Source organism: Mustelus asterias, chromosome 15 (genome assembly GCF_964213995.1).
Source record: "Mustelus asterias chromosome 15, sMusAst1.hap1.1, whole genome shotgun sequence".
Taxonomy (NCBI): Eukaryota; Metazoa; Chordata; class Chondrichthyes; order Carcharhiniformes; family Triakidae; genus Mustelus; species Mustelus asterias.
This window is the reverse complement of record NC_135815.1, coordinates 101,892,137-101,912,135: the sequence shown is the minus strand read 5'-3', so window position 1 is coordinate 101,912,135 and position 19,999 is coordinate 101,892,137. Positions and strand designations below refer to the sequence as shown.

Genomic DNA, 19,999 nt, shown 5'->3' with positions numbered 1-19,999 from the left:
CTAACTTGTAACTCTCAAGTGCCCTAACTGAGCCTTCACGTCTCATCTTTACATAAGTCTCCTTCTTCCTCTTCACAAGGGATTCAACTTCTTTAGTAAACCACGGTTCCCTCACTCGACCACTTCCTCCCTGCCTGACAGGTACATACTTATCAAGGACACCCAGTAGCTGTTCCTTGAACAAGCTCCACATTTCAATTGTGCCCATCCCCTGCAGTTTCCTTCCCCAACCTATGCATCCTAAATCTCGCCTAATCACATCATAATTTCCGTTCGCCCAGTGGTAGGGGGAAAGGAAATTAAAAACTAAAAATTAAAAACTCTTGCCCTGCGGTATATACCTATCCCTTTCCATCGCTAAAGTAAACGTAACCGAATTGTGGTCACTATCACCAAAGTGCTCCCCTACCTCCAAATCTAACACCTGGCCTGGTTCATTACCCAGTACCAAATCCAATGTGGCCTCGCCTCGTGTTGGCCTATCTACATACTGTGTCAGGTAACCCTCCTGCACACATTGGACAAAAATTGACCTATCTAAAGTACTCGAACTATAGCTTTTCCAGTCAATATTTGTAAAGTTAAAGTCCCCCATAACAACTACCCTGTTATTTTCGCTCCTATCCAGAATCATCTTTGCAATCCTTTCCTCTACATCTCTGGAACTTTTTGGAGGCCTATCGAAAACTCCCAACAGGGTGACCTCTCCTTTCCTGTTTCTAACCTCAGCCCATACTACCTCAGTAGACGAGTCCTCATCAAACATCCTTTCAGCCACCGTAATACTGTCCTTGACTAACAATGCCACACTATGTTTGCTATATTTGAATCTGCAGCTGCATATACGAATTTCCTTACCTCCAGGCTCCACCCTGCGCTCAAATTCACCTTTGAAATGGAGCAGTCAAATGAGCTCCCTTTCCTTGATGTGTTAGTTGAGAAATCTACTAATATTTTTCTTTAATTACACGTTCACGGGAAGTGGCATTCCCTGGACAGGCCAGCATTCATTGTCCATACCTTATAGTCTTTGAGAAGCTGATGGTGAACAGTCTTCTTGAACCACTGCAGTCCATGTAGGTACATCCACAGTGCTGTTAGGCAGGAATTTTGACCCAGCGATAATGAAGGAAAGGCAATATATTTCTAAGTCAAGATGGTGTGTGGTTTGGAGGAGAACTTCCAGGCAGTGTTGTTCCCAGGTATCTGCTGTCCTTCTCCTATGTGGTAGTGGTTGTAGGTTTGGAAGGTGCAGTCTAAGGAGCCTTGGTGAGTTTCAGCAGTTCACCTTGTAGATGGTACACATTGCTGCGACTGCATCGGTGGTGAAAGGAGTGAATGTTTGTTGGAAGGGATGCTAATCAAGTGTGCTGCTTTATCCTGGATGATGTTGAGCCTTTTGAGTGTTGTTGATTTTACACTCATTCCATCACACTCCTGACTTTGTGCCTTGTAGTTGGGGGACAGGCTTTGGGGAGTCAGGAGGTAAGTTACTCACCGCAGGATTCCCAGCCTCTGAGCTGCTTTTGGTAACCACAGTATTTATCTGGCTAGTCCAGTTCAGTTTCTGGTCAATGGCAACCCCCAGGATGTTGATAATGAGGGATTCAATTATGGTAATGCCATTGAATGTCAAAGAGTGATGATGTGGAGATGCCGGCGGTGGACTGGGGTAGCCACAGTAAGTAGTCTCAACTAGACTAGACTTTAACCTGGTGTTGTGAGACTACAAAGAGTGATGGTTAGATCCTCTCTTGTTGGAGATGATCACTGCCTGGCTTGTATGGCGCCAACGTTACTTGCCACTTGTCAGCCCAAACCTGGATATTGTCCAGGTCTTGCTGCATTTGGACATGGACTGCTTCAGTGTCTGAGGAGCCGTGGAAGCTTCTGAATATAGCGCAATCATCAGTGAACGTCCCCACTTCAGACATTATGATAGAAGGAAGATAATTGATGAAGCAGCTAAAGATGGTTGGACCTAGAACACTTCCCTGAGCAACTCCTGCAATGATTTCCTGTCTACAACAAGCCAACCTCCATTGGTCAATATACATGTTGGGATTCTTACTGTTCCACACGTTAGAAGATTGGCCTTACTGGCAATCTGGCAAATAGGGTATGAGTTGGTCACTATGCAAGCTTGATGTTGAAATCAGGTGCATCAAAGCGCCTGGCGGGATAATAGCTACTCTGAACAAATCATTGTTCGCTGTATATCCCACAAACCTATGAATGGGCCAGAGGACACCACTTTTGGTCTTGAAAATTGTCTGGTCTACCTCAGATTACCCTGGTGTCTCAAACATTTAAGCAACCGGTGAAGTTAGCTGATTCACACTGCTACTCTGCAATAACAACACGAGTGGTATTCATCACTAACAGAGGTTTTTAAACTTATGGACCAAAGTTACGTTTAAGTGCCTGTGCTGTTTTGCATGAATAAAAAATTGAAGCTTTCTAAAAAGGAAGGCAAGTTACCTGGAACATATCTGTGTTGTTGTCATGTGTATATTCAACCACCACTGTCTGAGCACGTGACAGTGTATATGAAATACTGTGTTGGTCCTTGTTGCTTATTGCCTATATATAAAAAAAAGAGTAAATTAAACAAAAGGAAGATCATGAAACTAAAAGAATACATTCCCAGAAAATAGTTCCATTTCAATGCAACTTCTAAAGACAGTTTAGATTTCTAAACATTCACAAAACCAAACCATTCCAATATTGGGTTCGTACCCCCCTGCAGGCCCGAGGACATAATCGCTACCTCGTCACTTCCAACATCTCCCCGAGTAGCAATTTTATCACCATTTGCTCCAACCTGTCAACAACTGCCAAACATCAGTGTCTTCCTCACTAATTTGTGCTCATTCCTTACACTTGAGGAGAGTTTTTGAAAATGTTCATGAAATCTTCTTCTGTTTGGGGGGGGCAAGGGGGAAACCTGAAGCATAGGAATATAGAAACTAGCAGCAGGAGTAGGCCATTCAGCCCTTCGAGCCTGCTCCGACATTCATTCTGATCATGGCTGATCATCAAATTCAATATCCTGGTCCCACCTTCCTGCCATATCCCTTGATCCCTTTAGCCCCAAGAGCTATATCTAGGGGGAAATTTTCCCATCCTGCCTGCCATGGGAATCGTGGCAGGCGGGTGGACACAGGCACACACGCAGGCCCACTGACCTCAGGCGGGATTTTTCCGGTTTTGGGGCGAGCGCGGCCAGAAAATCCCCTCCCTAATTTCTTCTTGAGGTCACACAGCGTCAGCGAAGCACAAACACCCCAGTGCCAATCAATCTGAACTGAGCTTTCGTGATTGGATTCCATTTGGATCATTTTGACCCGCGTGAAAGTGCTTGGCCTTTCATGAAAGGTCCAGAGTTTCCAATACTACTTCAGTGCAGCCCAAGCAACTCGTTCCTTTCCTGAACTTGAGCTTCAGGCATTATTGTTGTGCACTGAACTGAGACATTGAGAAAATAATTGTACCTAGTCAGTAAGTATCAATCAGCAATTTAATCATGGGATTGCATCAGAGCTGATCTTAAACATCAGACATGCTCACACACACTCCAGTCTGGGTAACTGCACTGATTCCCCTTTTCAGCCTAGGAAATGCTGATGCCAATTGTAAGTTCTTTGTTCTAATCCACATCTTGGCATGTGCAGGGATGTTAAAGATCTATCATGCCAATTAGCACAAAGGATTTAACATGTACCCATTGAACCAGCATGGAATCACTGGCATCGCCAGTTGCATGTGGAAAAGGGGAGAATGAGATTTAATCCACCAGCTTACTGCATCATTTTCCACTCTCTCTGGAAAAAAAAAACTGATGCAAGAAAAGCTGAAAGGTTTGATTGGCATTTATAAAAAGCACATCACTCTTCCCTTTGGAAATCCACCCACATTTAATTTATGTGGCATCACAGTGTGTGCAACATGCCAAAAAAAACATCAGCTCCTTTTACTTTCAAGTCAGCAGCACTAATTAAACCAGGAAAATAATTGCTCTGATCACTGATCTGTAACAAGTGACAGATGTTCTTCTGTAAGTATGCATTCAAACCAAAGTGAAAAACAAAGTTAAAAAATCAAATTTACAACATAATTTGCACAATAGGTCAGAAAGTGAGAAGTAAAGAAAGTTTAATATACAAAATTTCTCACGGTAATGTTTCACTACGGACAGCTGACGCCAAACAACACCCCAACAATTCGCTGAATTCCTTGATGTGACCTTTACTCTGTGACATTTGGATCTTCAGATTTTGAATTTGGTATTCCCTCCTCTCCCCATCTATTTTTCCTGGCTCTGATCTGCTTTTTCTCTGCCAGAGAGAGTAATTACTCCAGGGACTTTGCCCTAAGTCTAGAAATTGTTACTAATGTTTTACTACTGAAAACGGCATGCATGTGAATACAACAAATGTGGTATTGGAACTGACTGATATGAAATAAGAAGTTAATTTTCATCCTGTTTCCGTGGTCCTAACTAAAAGAAACAGCATGAATCTAACCCATTTAATCACCATCCAATCAAACTCATCCCAATCACCAGTAAAATGATTTAAAAATTCACAAATAGCTCTGTCAAGCGATACCTTCTGAAGGCAGGCTATTTTGGCTCCACCTGAGCTGCTTGGCTCTATATCTAGACAGAGCTTTGATCCAAACAGGTCTCAAGAGCTGTATGCTGGAAGGCAGCTGAGAATAGCTTTCAATGTCAAGGTTTCCTGTGACTGAATAGGTCATTCATTCTAGGAAACCTGAGGTCAATGTGTAAACCTTCCAGTAGCTGGAGTCGCACCCGACACGCGGGAAGATGGAAGTTATAGCCTGCCAATCATCACAGCCCCAGATATCTCACTCAGTGCGCGTCATCGCAGGGTCCTCGGTTCAACTATCGAAGAATCTCACTCTTGTCACAAGGTCAGGAGTGTTGATGATCATCATTACTACGCCAAGGCACAGCACCGCAGTAGCAGTGTGGCTCCCGTTACCTCACTTCCTTCAAACATTTCACCTTATTCAATCCTTTTTGCTTGTCGAGTTAAATCCTCTACCACCCACAGTCCCATCCAGTTTCTCATGGTACCCTTCTTGAATTTTTCCCTCGGCCTCCACAATGCTTGGCGATTTTGGTGGTCTTCTTATTGCCCTCAACCGTGCCATCTTATGGGTGGCTTCTTTACTTTAATAGTCCCAATTATATACAAGGCTACCTCCAACTGCCTGTCGAAGCATTCACTATTCATACTTCTGCTTATGCACTTTCCTTTGCATCATGCCTGAAAAAGATGTTCTCTCTAATTCACTGAAAATTGCATTTTGGAGGAGTCAGCTTCCTTGAATTTGTCCATCTGTTCACCATGATGCTGCAAAGTTGCTCCATCATAAGCTTACCTATGTATCTTGTGCGTTGTTTTCCGATTCTGGCTGCTCCTCTTGTTTTGTTCCCTTGTCCATGAGGTGCAGGTTGAACAAGTTTGGCACACAGCTAGCTCAGCCTTCTATCACCAGTTGTGGCTGGATGACATCAAGCATTGTTCTCTTCTGCTAACGCCACACCAGGACCATTATTACTCAGCTTCTTTTCCCCACTCAACCCCCACTCCTCTGCCCTCACCTCACACTACAGTGATGGAGACAGCCTTTTATCTGAACCTCCCACAAATCCTCCTTCTCCTGCTCACTAAACTAAAAGTCCAGCAAAAGGCAAAGCAACCACACCCACATATGACACAAAGAGGAGTCTGCAAAGAGATAAAGATAGGTTAAGTGAGTGAGCAAAAAATTTGGCAGATGGGAGTATAACGTGGGAAAATGTGAACTTGTCCACTTTAGCAGGGAGAATAGAAAAACATCATACCATTTAAATGGAAAGATCCCTCTGTACCTCTCAGATTGCAGAACTATGAGGTACAGAGGGACCTGAGTGTCTTGGTACATGGCCAACAAAAGTTCGTATGCAGCTAAAAGTGATTAGGAAGGCAAATGGAATGCTGTCGTTTACCGTAAGGGAAATGGAATATAGAAGTGGGATGTTTTATTACAGTGGTGGAGGGCATTGGTGAGATCACATCTAAAGTACTGTGTATAATTTTGGTCTCCGTATTTAAGAAAGGACATAAATGCATTGGAAGCAGTTCAGAGAAGGTTCACTCAAACTGATTCCTGGGATGAGGGGTTATCTTATGATGAAATGTTCAACAGGTTTAGCCTGCATCCACTGGAGTGTAGAAGAATGAGAGGTGATCTTATTGAAACATATAAGATCCTGAGGGGACTTGACAGGGTGGATGCTTTGTGGGAGAGACTAGAAATAAACATGGTTTAAAAATAAGGCATCTCACACTTAAGGCCAAGTTGAGGAGAATTATTTTCCCTCAGACGGCTGAATCTATGAAACTCTTCCCCAGGTATTTGTGGAGGCAGGATCATCGAATAAATTTAAGGCTGAATTAGATAAGATTCATGATTGATGAGGGAGTCAAAGGTATGGGGGTACGAAGGAAAGAAGAGGAGAGGCCAGAAGCAGATCAGCCATGATCTGATTAAATGGCAGAGCAGGTTCAAGGGGCAAACTCCTAATTCGTATGTACAAAGAATTAATGTTTTTATTCTAATCCACCTGGTCTTTCTAGTGCAGGGAGCTAGTCCTGGGCCACAATATCTTCACCTTCAACAACCAGTTCTTCATCCAGACACACAGAACAGCCATGGGGACCAAATTCGCACCTCAATATGCCAACATCTTCATGCACAGGTTCGAACAAGACTTCTTCACCGCACGGGACCTTTTCTTCCTTTGGACTCATGGTGAACAATCACTGAAACAACTATATGACGACATCAACAAGTTCCATCCCACCAGACTCACCATGGACTACTCTCCGGAATTGGTTGCATTCTTGGACACACGCATCTCCATTAAGGACGGTCACCTCAGCACTTCACTGTACCGCAAGCCCACGGATAACCACACGATGCTCCACTTCTCCAGCTTCCACCCTAAACACGTAAAAGAAGCCATCCCCTACGGACAAGCCCTCCGTATACACAGGATGAGGAGGATCGCAACAGACACCTCCAGACGCTGAAAGATGCCCTCATAAGAACAGGATAAAGCGCTCGACTCATCGATCAACAGTTCCAACGCGCCACAGCGAAAAACCGCACCGACCTCCTCAGAAGACAAACACGGGACAAGGTGGACAGAGTACCCTTCATCGTCTAGTACTTCCCCGGAGCGGAGAAGCTACGGCATCTCCTCCGGAGCCTTCAACATGTCATTGAAGACGACGAACATCTCACCAAGGCCATCCCCACACCCCCACTTCTTGCCTTCAAACAACCGCACAACCTCAAACAGACCATTGTCCGCAGCAAACTACCCAGCCTTCAGGAGAACAGTGACCACGACACCACACAATCCTGCCACAGCAACCTCTGCAAGACATGCCGGATCATCGACACAGATGCCATCATCTCACGTGAGAACACCATCCACCAGGTACACGGTACATACTCTTGCAACTCGGCCAACGTTGTCTACCTGATACGCTGCAGGAAAGGTTGTCCCGAGGCATGGTACATTGGGGAAACCACGCAGACACTGCGACAACGGATGAATGAACACCGCTCGACAATCACCAGGCAAGACTGCTCTCTTCCTGTTGGGGAGCACTTCAGCGGTCGCGGGCATTCGGCCTCTGATATTCGGGTAAGCGTTCTCCAAGGCGGCCTTCACGACACACGACGGCGCAGAGTCGCTGAGCAGAAACTGATAGCCAAGTTCCGCACACACGAGGACGGCCTCAGCCGGGATATTGGGTTCATGTCACACTATTTGTAATCCCCACAGCCTGCCTGGACCTGCAGAGTCTCACTGGCTGTCCTGTCTGGAGACAATACACATCTCTCTAGCCTGTCTTGATGCTCTCTCCACTCACATTGTTTGTATCTTAAAGACTTGATTAGCTGTAAGTATTCGCATTCCAACCATTATTCATGTAGATTGAGTTTGTGTCTTTATATGCCCCGTTTGTGAACAGAATTCCCACTCACCTGAAGAAGGGGCTTGGGGCTCCGAAAGCTAATGGTATTTGCTACCAAATAAACCTGTTGGACGTTAACCTGGTATTTTAGACTTCTTACTTTCTAGTGCATACAGTCGTTAAAAAGGATTCAGGATAAGCAAGGTTCCAGTAAACTTATTAACTGGTAATTACAATGTTCAAAGACATACCTTCTCTGCCTGAGGGGTACAGGTAACATGCACTGTGCTGGGTTTCACACCATTTGGCTTTGGTCTTTTAAATAAAGCAAATCTGCTTTTTCTTCGTCCTCGGTCTCCATTTGGTAAAGATCCGTTGTACCTTAGAACAAAACGGGGAAATCCAATACTGAAAATATCCAAATTAAATATTTACAATTCTAGCTAAGTCCCAAACTCTGGTTACTTTAAATAATTAAACTCCCTACTGTTTTAAGAGCAATTTTCATTAACTCTCACGATCCTGATATCTAATGCATTTGTTTTACATGATGATTTGACCAACTTTCAAAATTGGTTCAATTGATCAGAATATCTATTACCATAAACATCAATGTACAAGTTATTTCACTGAAAATACTATCAAGTACTATATTATCTCCAGAGCAAAGATCAGAAATCAGTCCACCCACAACCCTCACATCTCAAAAATCAGAACAGAAATTTTGCACAGCTGATGTACAGTCAACAGCAAGTGTTTAGTTAGAACAAAGAACAAAGAACAGTACAGCACAGGAAACAGGCCCTTCGGCCCTCCAAGCCTGTGCCGCTCCTTGGTCCAACTAGACCAATCGTTTGTATCCCTCCATTCCCAGGCTGCTCATGTGACTATCCAGGTAAGTCTTAAACGATGTCAGTGTGCCTGCCTCCACCACCCTACTTGGCAGCGCATTCCAGGCCCCCACCACCCTCTGTGTAAAAAACGTCCCTCTGATGTCTGAGTTATACTTCGCCCCTCTCAGCTTGAGCCTGTGACCTCTCGTGATCGTCACCTCCGACCTGGGAAAAAGCTTCCCACTGTTCACCCTATCTATACCCTTCATAATCTTGTACACCTCTATTAGATCTCCCCTCATTCTCCGTCTTTCCAAGGAGAACAACCCCAGTCTACCCAATCTCTCCTCATAGCTAAGACCCTCCATACCAGGCAACATCCTGGTAAACCTTCTCTGCACTCTCTCTAACGCCTCCACGTCCTTCTGGTAGTGCGGCGACCAGAACTGGACGCAGTACTCCAAATGTGGCCTAACCAGCGTTCTATACAGCTGCATCATCAGACTCCAGCTTTTATACTCTATACCCCGTCCTATAAAGGCAAGCATACCATATGCCTTCTTCACCACCTTCTCCACCTGTGTTGCCACCTTCAAGGATTTGTGGACTTGCACACCTAGGTCCCTCTGTGTTTCTATACTCCTGATGACTCTGCCATTTATTGTATAAACTCTGCCATTTATTGTTCTTTCCACTATCCATGACACTGAAATATAAAAAATAACAGCATTGCAAGAGTATGATTTGTGACTCAGTCATTGGGTTAAGCATCATCTGTGGTGACAAGAAGTGAAGCTGGACCAATACCTGCATTATAGGAATCTTCATTTCAGATTCGCTTTTGTTGATGACCGACTGTGTCACTTGGAGAGGGGGGGGGGGGTGGGGGGGGGGGGGGGGGTGGAGAAGAGAATGACCGACAGGAGGGGGAACGGCTGTGTCATTTGGGTTGAGTGAAAAGAATGGGCCAGTGAAGAATAACTATTTGCTTTTAGGATAAATGTCACCATTTTCCAGACAGGAGTGAAACTAGGACACTGATTCGCTATGATCTCACTTCAGCTGTGTAACACCAGATATGAGTGTGTCACTACTGAGGGATTTTCCTATCTTTAGCTACAAAAAAGTTTCCAACCACAAGGAGATCCCTGCCCCATTGCTCTCTTCTATCAGGAGACTATAAGAAAAAGTGAGAGATGGCAAACATAAAAAAGCACCGTGATAAAGGAGAACTGCCACAGGAAGAATTGCTTGTGGTAAAACCCTCTGCATCTCTTCCTCCAAGCTTCTGGCTACCAAGGAAGAGAGAGGAGGGCGAGGGTGAAGATGAAGCACAGGCCGAAGTAGGAGTTAAGCGATGATGCAAGATCATTCCAGCTGTTTGGTGTGAAAACCTATTCTGTTTATTCATGTTGCCTTACTGCCATCAATCGACATTGACAACGTGACGCTGGAGGTTACTGATCATTTCACATATTCAAGTCTCACAATCACCAGCAATCTGAAGTCAACATCAACACACCCATCACAAAAGCCACAACCATTATGTTTAACCTGAATAAGAGAATGTGGAACAACAGCAACCGGACTGGAGAACACAAAACTGCGAGTCTACTAAGCCTGTCACCCTCTACAATGGTGAGACCTGGTTAACATACGATAGACAGAAGAAGTTTCCACCTTCACTGTCTCAGACATGTCCATGGCGTCCCACGGCAGGACATGGTCATCAACTCAGAGGTCATGAACATGTGAATGCCACCAGCATACACTCATTGCTAAGTCAACGACATCAACATTGGCTCAGCCTAATTCATCAGATAGATGACAGCCGTATACCCAAAGACGTTCTAAAGAGTGAACTGGCCACTGGGTCACAACCTGCTGGATATCCATACCTCTGCTATAGGGACTTCTGCGAGTGAGATATGAAGATGGTGGACAGGACATAGACAGCTGGGAGACAGTCACCAATGGCAGTGACCATGGAGGCTGATTGTCTGGAACAGCATTGGAAGAGGTGGACAGAAATGGAAAGTTTAGCTGGCCGGACAGAGAGTCCGGAGGAAACAGAGGCTAACAAATCTTGCATGTTTTCAGCCAAATGTCATCAAATGTGGCAGAATGAGGCTCCTTAGTCACACCCGGCGATATTAGAATTGACCACCAAGGCACAAACCATTGTCTCACAGGATGGACGGTTGCAAAGAACTACCATCTTTTCATCCTATTGATCACTGCAACCAGATTTCTCCCCAAGAATATGGATGATGTCAATAATAGGGACAAGCATCTGCTTTGGTCTTTTAAATTGATCTGGTAATTCATGTGAAAGTCTTCTTCATAGCAACTTCCTGTGCTGTTGACTACAGTAACTTCATTGCAGTGTTAATTTAAGCCTACTTGTGACACTAATAAATAATCTTTTTTAAAAATAAACCTCCATTTAAAAAGGAAAGCTCCTAACTGTCTTCATTGTGATAAATTCAATGACTATTTTTTGGGAATATTCATAAAGTAACTAGTTCAGCAGATTTTAACAAATATATACCATTTCTCTTTAGATTTAGTAACCAGGAAACATGCAGAATCAGAGGACAATTTATCACAGACTAAGAGATTCTAATTGGACGCATCAATCAAGAGTATTTCTAAAATGGGAAACCTTTCCAGTTTCAAATTACAATTTCAAAAGGAAAGCAGTAATAGGACAAGAATAAATCTGCAAATATGCTGAACTTCTCCAAAACCAAATAGAGAATGCATCATCTCATCTATTAACAACCTGCGTTAGTAACATTGAAAAATAGTCCATGCTTTACAGAGATGTCATTCTAAAAAGGGGTTCGGGTCAAAGAAGGATATAGTAGCTCAGGTGATGAAAAGCTTGATCAAAGTGGTGAATTTTAAGTAAGGTCTTAAAGGAGAGATTGGACAGTAGTCCTAATTTACAAATAAGAAATTGTTTAAATGCATAGCAAAAGGTAGTTTTGTGGCAGAAATACTAATGACCAGTAATTAGCAGGGAGGTATTAGGGAGCAGGGAGGTATCAGGTAGTAATTAGGGAGGTGGTGGAAGCAGATACGATAGTGAATTTTATGGGGCGTCTGGACAAATACATGAATAGGATGGGAATAGAGGGATATGGTCCCCGGAAGGGTAGGGGGTTTTAGTTCAGTCGAGCAGCATGGTCGGTGCAGGCTTGGAGGGCCAAAGGGCCTGTTCCTGTGCTGTAATTTTCTTTGTTCTTTATTACCTTTTATTCCCCACCCGCCCCACCTTAAACACACACAAACACTTACCCTAACACAATGATTTCTCCATACTTAATGGGTGCTTTGGTGGATGAAGAAAGATTTTCTTGGTCAGGAGAAAACATGAGCTGGGCGAGGTGGTACAGCACACTTAGTACTTTTCTTCAGAGTCTGCAATCTTTACACAGTTTTTTCATTATTTGTTTTCAAAGTTCCTGCAAACAAATACAACACAGTTCACTGTAATTCAGACCGCAAGATTATAATTATTTTTGCATTGCGTAACAGGAAATTCTAATAAATAATAGTTTTGAAAATTCACACAGATACTTGGCACATATTGAGTTTCATGCATCAATGATAAGGAGTCACTAGTATAGGCAGATCAATACTCGGCAAATTCGCAAGGGAATCAATTGGAGGAAACTTTGTAGCAGTGGAGAAGGCCTCCCCAATGGAATTATAGATGCCTTTCACTACAGCAAACACAAAATGTGAAACATTCGACTTCTACACTCTTGTCAACCTCTTCTTGTGGATTACAAAGTACATGGAATCCCATTTTTAATTATATAGTCAATTTAATGGTAAGGAGCAGGATTCGTTGTTACTTTAAATCACTTTTGTGGTACAATTATAATATCCAAATGGTTAAGCGGCCTATTAAAACTTCATCTTGCCTCCATAGACTTCATCCATTAATTACTATTTTCCTGAACTGTGGAAAATAGGGAAACTTCCTTTACAGAAACAATAACAAAATGTGCATATCAAATACAGCTGCCTTATAGTATATAGTTAATAAATAATAAGTGTAACCTCGAGGCAGAAGCACTCCATTTTTACAAATGCATTATAGTACAATTTAATTTGTACTAAAAATGTCATAAAAAGCCGACATATTTATGGAAGCCTCTCAGAGTGAAGTTGCGTTTATGGACTCAGCATATTTCCGGTTCAAAATAGAAAAAATTCTAATATGTCGAAGAAAGTTAAAGGACTGCAACTGTGCTCTCAGGTCAAGTATGCAATTAGAAAGATCTTCAAAATATTCAAAACTAACATCCAGTTTCATTGTTAGAAGTTTTGTTTAAAAAGTACATTATTTCCTTCTGCTTTCACTATATTTTTAATTACAGTTTTAAAACCACTCCAAAAGATAGCGCCTGTAGAAATTTCAATCACTTTATTTTCAATAAAACCCTTTCTTACTAATCCAAAATTTGGCACCAGTTAAATTTATAACACATGTATGCAGTCTAGGAACTGTGGAAATAGTTTTCATATTTCCACATTAACAGTGCCATAGGTTTTCAGCTTCAGAGACTGAACTATTTTTCTTCTAGTCCCAGGGGATCATCAATTACCATGAGGGCCTGGGAGCTTTAACAGACAACACTCTCATTGCCCCAAATCCAATTTACAACAAGTCAGAGTTAACATGGAGTTTCAGCTTCCAGTCTAGAAAAAATACATTGAAATTTATTAAGTGCTGCTGTACAGAAAACAACGCCATACTTAGCGCAGCACAAGGCTTTAACGCAACAGTAAATGTGCCACTAGACACATTGGCAGCAGAAGGCCACAGATTTAACACACAAAGACAGCAATATGATTACACAATATACAATTATGATATTTTTAATTTAGTCACCTCAAACTGCTTCCATTAATCACCAGTTGCTGTAATCTATCCCAGCACAACTGAAAGTGGGTTCTTCATACCCATATTTGGAACTACAATCTATCTAATATATAGTGCTGGGTATTTTTTTCCAGTTTGAGTGCATAGTTCCACCACAATTCAAAAGCCAGTGATTTGGCATTTGGCCCTACCCCAGCTCTCATAGTCCACTTCGTTCCAGTAACCGTTTACATTTTCTCAATATCCTTTTCAATTATTTTCCAAACATCTATCCACTTCTCCTTTAAAAAGAGATTATGAATCCTGCTTCCACCAATATGACTGACCTGGAATGTTCGACCATCGCTACCTGTGTAAAAGGATTCTAACCTTTTGTGTCGGCCTTTTGTTGGTCTGCTCCCAAATGTCACCTTGACTCAGTAATTTGAATATTGTCTCTCCACAAGCCAGACTTGAGAGTTTGAGGACATATAATCTACATTTCCACTTCAGTGCAGCACTTAACAACTGTCACATTGTTAGAGGCAGCACCTTTCAGTTGAAGCATTAAACCAAGGTTCTATTTGTCTGCTCAAATGGAGTTAAAAGCACCCAAGCCATTATTTGAAGACGGTTTACTGACCAATATTTTTTCCTCAACCATCACCATCATCAAATTCACATATCTCATGTTCTTTCGAGGACCTTGATAAATGCATTTCGTTTTTGTGCATGCCAACATAACAAGGAACGCACTCAAATGTTCTGCAATGTCTTGAGGACAAAAGAGAGACTATATACATGAAAGTTCTTTTTTGCTGATTTACTAATTCAGCAACCACTTTGAGGATGCCTTTTCACTTAATTTGACTAATTTCTCCTCATCTTAACTCAAGGCCCGGCTTCTCTTTTTGTACCCAGAGGTTAGTGATTAATCCCCCAAACTCTGAAAACCAAGGCAAAATATTCAGTGTTTTCCATTGCCCTAACCTCAAACTATTCTTTTCCTCATATTTCTTTACCATTTTCTTGCCAGTCTTCTTTATATGTCTTTTGCAATATAATTTTATTTACTTCTCTTCATTCCATAATGGTGTTTATCATTAGCTCTAGATTTGTCAAGTGCCTTCTGGAAATGAACTTTAGTTTCTTTACTCATCTAACGATCGACAACTTTGGCAGAATGATCTTAATAGTGGGGATTGTCTAGTCTGTACACAAAGAACTCCCATTTAAAAGTCTCCAATTGTTAATGTACAATCTGATCTGAAGTGGAACTAATCCACTTCAGATCAGCCATGATCTTATTGAATGGCGGGGCAGGCTCGAGGGGCTAGTTGGCCTACTCCTGCTCCTATTTCTTATGTTCTTATCTAGCAAATTTAATTTTCAATTTATCATAGCTAGCTGCTATTTTATCTCATCACAACTTGAGACTGTCCCATTTCCCCACCTGCTAATGTTATAGAAACATAGAAAAACTACAGCACAAAACAGGCCCTTCGGCCCCACAAGTTGTGCCGAACATATCCCTACCTTTTAGGCCTACCTATAACCCTCCATCCTATTAAGTCCCATGTACTCATCCAGGAGTCTCTTAAAAGACCCTATTGAGTTTGCCTCCACCACCACTGACGGCAGCCGATTCCACTCGCCCACCACCCTCTGTGTGAAAAACTTCCCCCTAACATTTCCCCTGTACCTACCCCCCAGCACCTTAAACCTGTGTCCTCTCGTAGCAGACATTTCCACCCTGGGAAAAAGCCTCGGAGAGTCCACCCGATCTATGCCTCTCAACATCTTATATACCTCTATTAGATCTCCTCTCATCCTACCTCTCTCCAAGGAGAAAAGACCGAGCTCCCTCAGCCTATCCTCATAAGGCATGAATTATGTGGACACCTTTCTTACTGACTGCAATATCATTACTTATTTTACTCAGGTATTCAGTACTTGAAAACGTTATTTATAAATTTTAATAGGGTATTAAAATGCAAGAACAAAGAACAATACAGAACAGGAACAGGCCCTTCGGCCCACAAAGTCTGCCAACACAGATGTCTCTCTAACCTAATATTTTCTTGCCTCTATGTGGTCCATGTCCCTCTATTCTCTGCCTATTCATGTATCTATCCAGATGCCTCTTGAATGTTGTTATAGAATCTGCTCCCACCACCTCCTCCGGCAGCGCGTTCCAGACATTCACCACCCTCTGTGTGAAAGACTTGCCCCTTACATCTCTTTTAAACTTTCCTCCTCTCTCTTTCAACCCATGCCCCCGAATAATTGAACCTTCGACCCTGGGAAAAAGACTATCAACACTATCCAAGCCTGTCATAATCTTGCAAACCTCTATCAGGTCCCCCCTCATCCTCCGACGCTCCAATGAAAACAATCTAAGTTTGTTCAACCTTTCTTCATAGTCCATATCCTCCAAACCAGGCAACATCCTGGTAAATCTCTTCTGCACCCTTGCCAATGCATTAACATCCTTCTGGTAGTGTAGCGACCAGAATTGTACACAATACTATAAACGTGGCCTAACCAAAGTCTTATACAGCTGCAACATGATTTTCCAATTCCTATACTCAACACTCCGACCGATGAAGACCAACATGCCTTGCACCTTCTTGACCACCTTGTCCACCTGAGTTGCCACCTCAGGGAACTGTGGATCTGCACACTTAGATCCCTCCGTTTGCTAATATTTCTAAGGGCTCTGCCATTTACTGTATACTTTCCTTCTGCACATTTGTCCGGGTTAAATTCCATCTGCCATCTTTCGGCCCAGGTCTCCAGCTGATTTATATCCTGTTGTATCCTCTGACAATCCTCCTCAATTTCCGCTACTCCCCCAATTTTTGTATCATCTGCAAATTTACTAATCAGACCACCTATATTTTCCTCCAAATCATTTATAAATATTACAAACAATAGGGGCCCCAGCACTGACCCCTGTGGAACACGGCTTGTCACAGACCTCCAGTTAGAAAAGTACCCTTCCACTCTCTGTTTCTATGCCCAAGCGTATCCATCTTACCAGCTCACCTCAGATCCCATACGACTTCACCTTCTATATCTGCCTGCCGTGAGGAACCTTACCGAAGGATTTGCTAAAGTCCATATATACAACATCCACTGCCCTGCCCAATTTTTCTTGTCACTTCCTCAAAGAACTCAATCAAGTTTGTGAGACACGATCTCCCCTTCACAAAACCATGCTGCCTATTGTTAATAAGCCTATTCTCTTCCTGATGGGAATACATCCAGTCCCTAAGAATCTTATCCAATAATTTCCCGCCACTGAAGTAAGGCTCACAGGCCTGTAATTTCCCAGATTGTCTCTACTGCCCTTCTTAAACAGAGGAACAATATTAGCTACTCTCCGATCCTCTAGTACCTCGCCCATGGTTAAGAGGATACAAAGATTTTGGCCAAGCTTCAGCAATTTCTTCCCTCGCCTCTCTCAGTATTCTGGGATAGACCCTTTCTGGCTGCGGCAACCTGTCCACATTACCGTTCTACAAAACCTCCAATACCTCTTCCCTTTTTATCTCAATATGTCCCCTGAACTGCCTTCCTACTCTTCCTCTGTCTCGCTGTCACCCATTCCCCATCCTCCTTTCTACACTCACCATCCACGCATCCTTCTCCTTTGTGAATACTGATGCAAAGTACTCATTAAGGACCTCACCCACCTCATCTGGCTTCACACACAAATTCCCTCCACTGTCCTTGAGTGGACCCACCCTTTCCTTGGCTACCCTCATCCTCCTTATATATGCATAAAAAGCCTTGGGATTCTCCTTAATCCTGCCTCCCAAGGACATTTCATGGCCCCTTTTTGCCCTCCTAAGTCTCTGTTTAAGCTCTTTCCTGCTATCTTTATATTCTTCAAGAGCCTTATCCATTTTCAATTTCCTGAAATTTATGTATGGCTCCTCCCCCTTTTTCACTAAGCTCACAATCTCTCATCATCCAGGGTTTCCAAATCTTGCCATTTTTATCCTTCATTTTTACAGGGACATACTTGTCCTGAATTGTTAACAATCGAGGTTTAAAAGACTCCCACATATCGGATGTGGATTTACCCTCAAACAGCCGCTCCAGTCAACATTCCCTAGCTTTTGCCTAATACTGTTGTAGTTAGCCTTCCCCCAGTTTAGTACTTTCACTCTGGGAGTACTTCTATCCTTTTCTACAAATATCATGAAACTTATAGAATTGAGATCACTGTATAGCTGTGACATTCTCCCTAATCAGTAAAGCAACACCCTCTTTTGTCACCCTCTCCATCTCACCTGAAGTATCTAATTCCTGGAATGCTAAGCTGCCAGTCCTGCCCTTCTTTTATCCAAGTCTCCATAATTGCCACAACATCATAGTTCCATGTTGTAATCCAAGCAGAGCCAGCCATGGTGCCATGAACCTGGCTGCTGCCACCTTCCTCTGGTGAGCCATCTCCCCCAACAGTATCCAAAACGGTGCATCTGTTTTGGAGGAGATGACCAGAGGAGACCCTTGCATTGCCTTCCTACTCTTCCTCTTGGTGCTCACCCATTCCCTATCTCCCTCAGTAATTTTTATCTGCGGTGTGACCAACTCACTGAATAAGCTATCCACGACTTCCTCAGCATCGCAGATGCTCCAAAATTAATCCAACTGTTGCTCCAGAGCCGTCAAGCGGTCTACCAGGAGCTGCAGTTAAACACACTTCTTGCATGTGAAGGAGTCAGGACACCCTGAATTCCCACATTGCGCAAGATCAAAGTTCTGCATTCCTGCCACATTCAGCCATGAATAGTGGTGGATAATTAAACAACTCACTGGAGGAGGCGGTTACACAAATATCCCCATTGTCAATGATGGAGGAGCCCAGCACAGCAATGTAAAAGATAAGGCTGAAGCTTTTGTAACAATCTTCAGCCAGAAGTGGAAAACCCATCTCGGCTTCCTCTGGAGGACCCCAGCAATACAATGTCAGTCTTCAGCCAATTCAATTCACTTCACGTGATATTAAAAAATGACTGAAGGCACTGGATACTGCAAAGGCAATGGACCTGGACAATATTCCAGCAATAGTACTGAAGACTTGTGTTCCAGAACTTGCAATGTCCCTAGCCAAGCCTCCAGTAGAGCTACAACACTGGCATCTACCCAGCATGTGGAAAATCGCTCAGATGTGTCCTGTACACAAGAAACACGACAGATCCAACCCAGCCAATTAACATCCCATCAGTCTACTCTCAATCACCAGTATCGTGATGGAACGGGTCATCAATAGCATTATCAAGTGGTACATGCTTAATGTGCCACTTGATAGTGCTTATGTACCTGCTCACTATGCTCAGGGTCACCCAGTTCGTGACCTCATTACAATCTTGGCTTAAACATGGACAAAAGAGCTGCGTTCCAGAGGAGAGGTCTGAGTGACTGCCCTTGACATCAAGGAGCCCTAGCAAAACCGGAGTCAATGGGAATCGGGGGAAACTCTTCGCTGGTTAAAGTCGTACCTAGCACAAAGGAAGATGAATACAGTGGTTGGAGGTCAATCATCTCAGCTCCAGGACATCACTGCAGGAGCTCCTCTTCAGCTGCTTCATCAATGCGCTTCCTTCCATCATAAAGTCAGAAGTGGAGATGTCAGAAGTGGGAACCTGTCTCGGGGGCAGGGAATTCATATGGTGTTCGTGGAAGTGGAAATGACTAGGGTTGGGAAGCATTTTCCGATCGGGGCCATTGTGATCTCCTGGACTCGTTTCGATCGCCTCAGGGGGTCGGAGAGGAATTTCCCAGATTTTTTTTCCCCATATTGGCCCTGGGGTTTTTCACTCTGGGTTTTCGCCTCTCCCTGGAGATCACATGGTCTGGAATGGGGGGGTGGGGGTAAGTTAATAGGTTGTAATGAACAAAGCATCGTAGCTGTGAGGGACAGCTCGGTGGATAGGATATTGGTATGTAGATAGGCTGGAAAATTGGGCGGGGATCCTGGATTCAGGATTCAATCCTGGACCGGGGAGCGGCGCGGGCTTGGAGGGCCGAAGGGCCTGTTCCTGTGCTGTATTGTTCTTTGTTCTTTGTTCTTTGTTCACTGATGACTGCACAATATTGAGCACCATTCGCGATACCTTGGTGGAACAGTCCATGTCCAAATGCAGCAGGACCTCGACAACATCCAGGCTTGGTCTGACAAGTGGCAAGTAACATTCACACCATACAAGTGCCAGGCAATGAATATCAACAAGAGAGAATCTAAACATCGCCCATGATATTAAATCACA

The 19,999-nt window shown here is 43.3% G+C and overlaps 1 protein-coding gene across 2 annotated transcripts in view; it reads right to left on the bottom strand.

The window, feature by feature from the left end:
- Nucleotides 1-19,999, bottom strand: part of peli1b (pellino E3 ubiquitin protein ligase 1b) — a 49,376-nt gene that overhangs the window by 10,505 nt on the left and 18,872 nt on the right. For both annotated transcript variants that reach the window (XM_078230448.1, XM_078230447.1), the window contains exons 2-4: nt 12,143-12,309; nt 8,258-8,387; nt 2,482-2,583 (exon numbers count right to left, since the gene is read on the bottom strand). In XM_078230448.1, coding sequence (XP_078086574.1) covers nt 2,482-2,583; nt 8,258-8,387; nt 12,143-12,219 — 309 coding nt within the window. In that variant the 5' untranslated portion in view covers nt 12,220-12,309. The remainder of the gene's footprint in view (nt 1-2,481; nt 2,584-8,257; nt 8,388-12,142; nt 12,310-19,999) is intronic.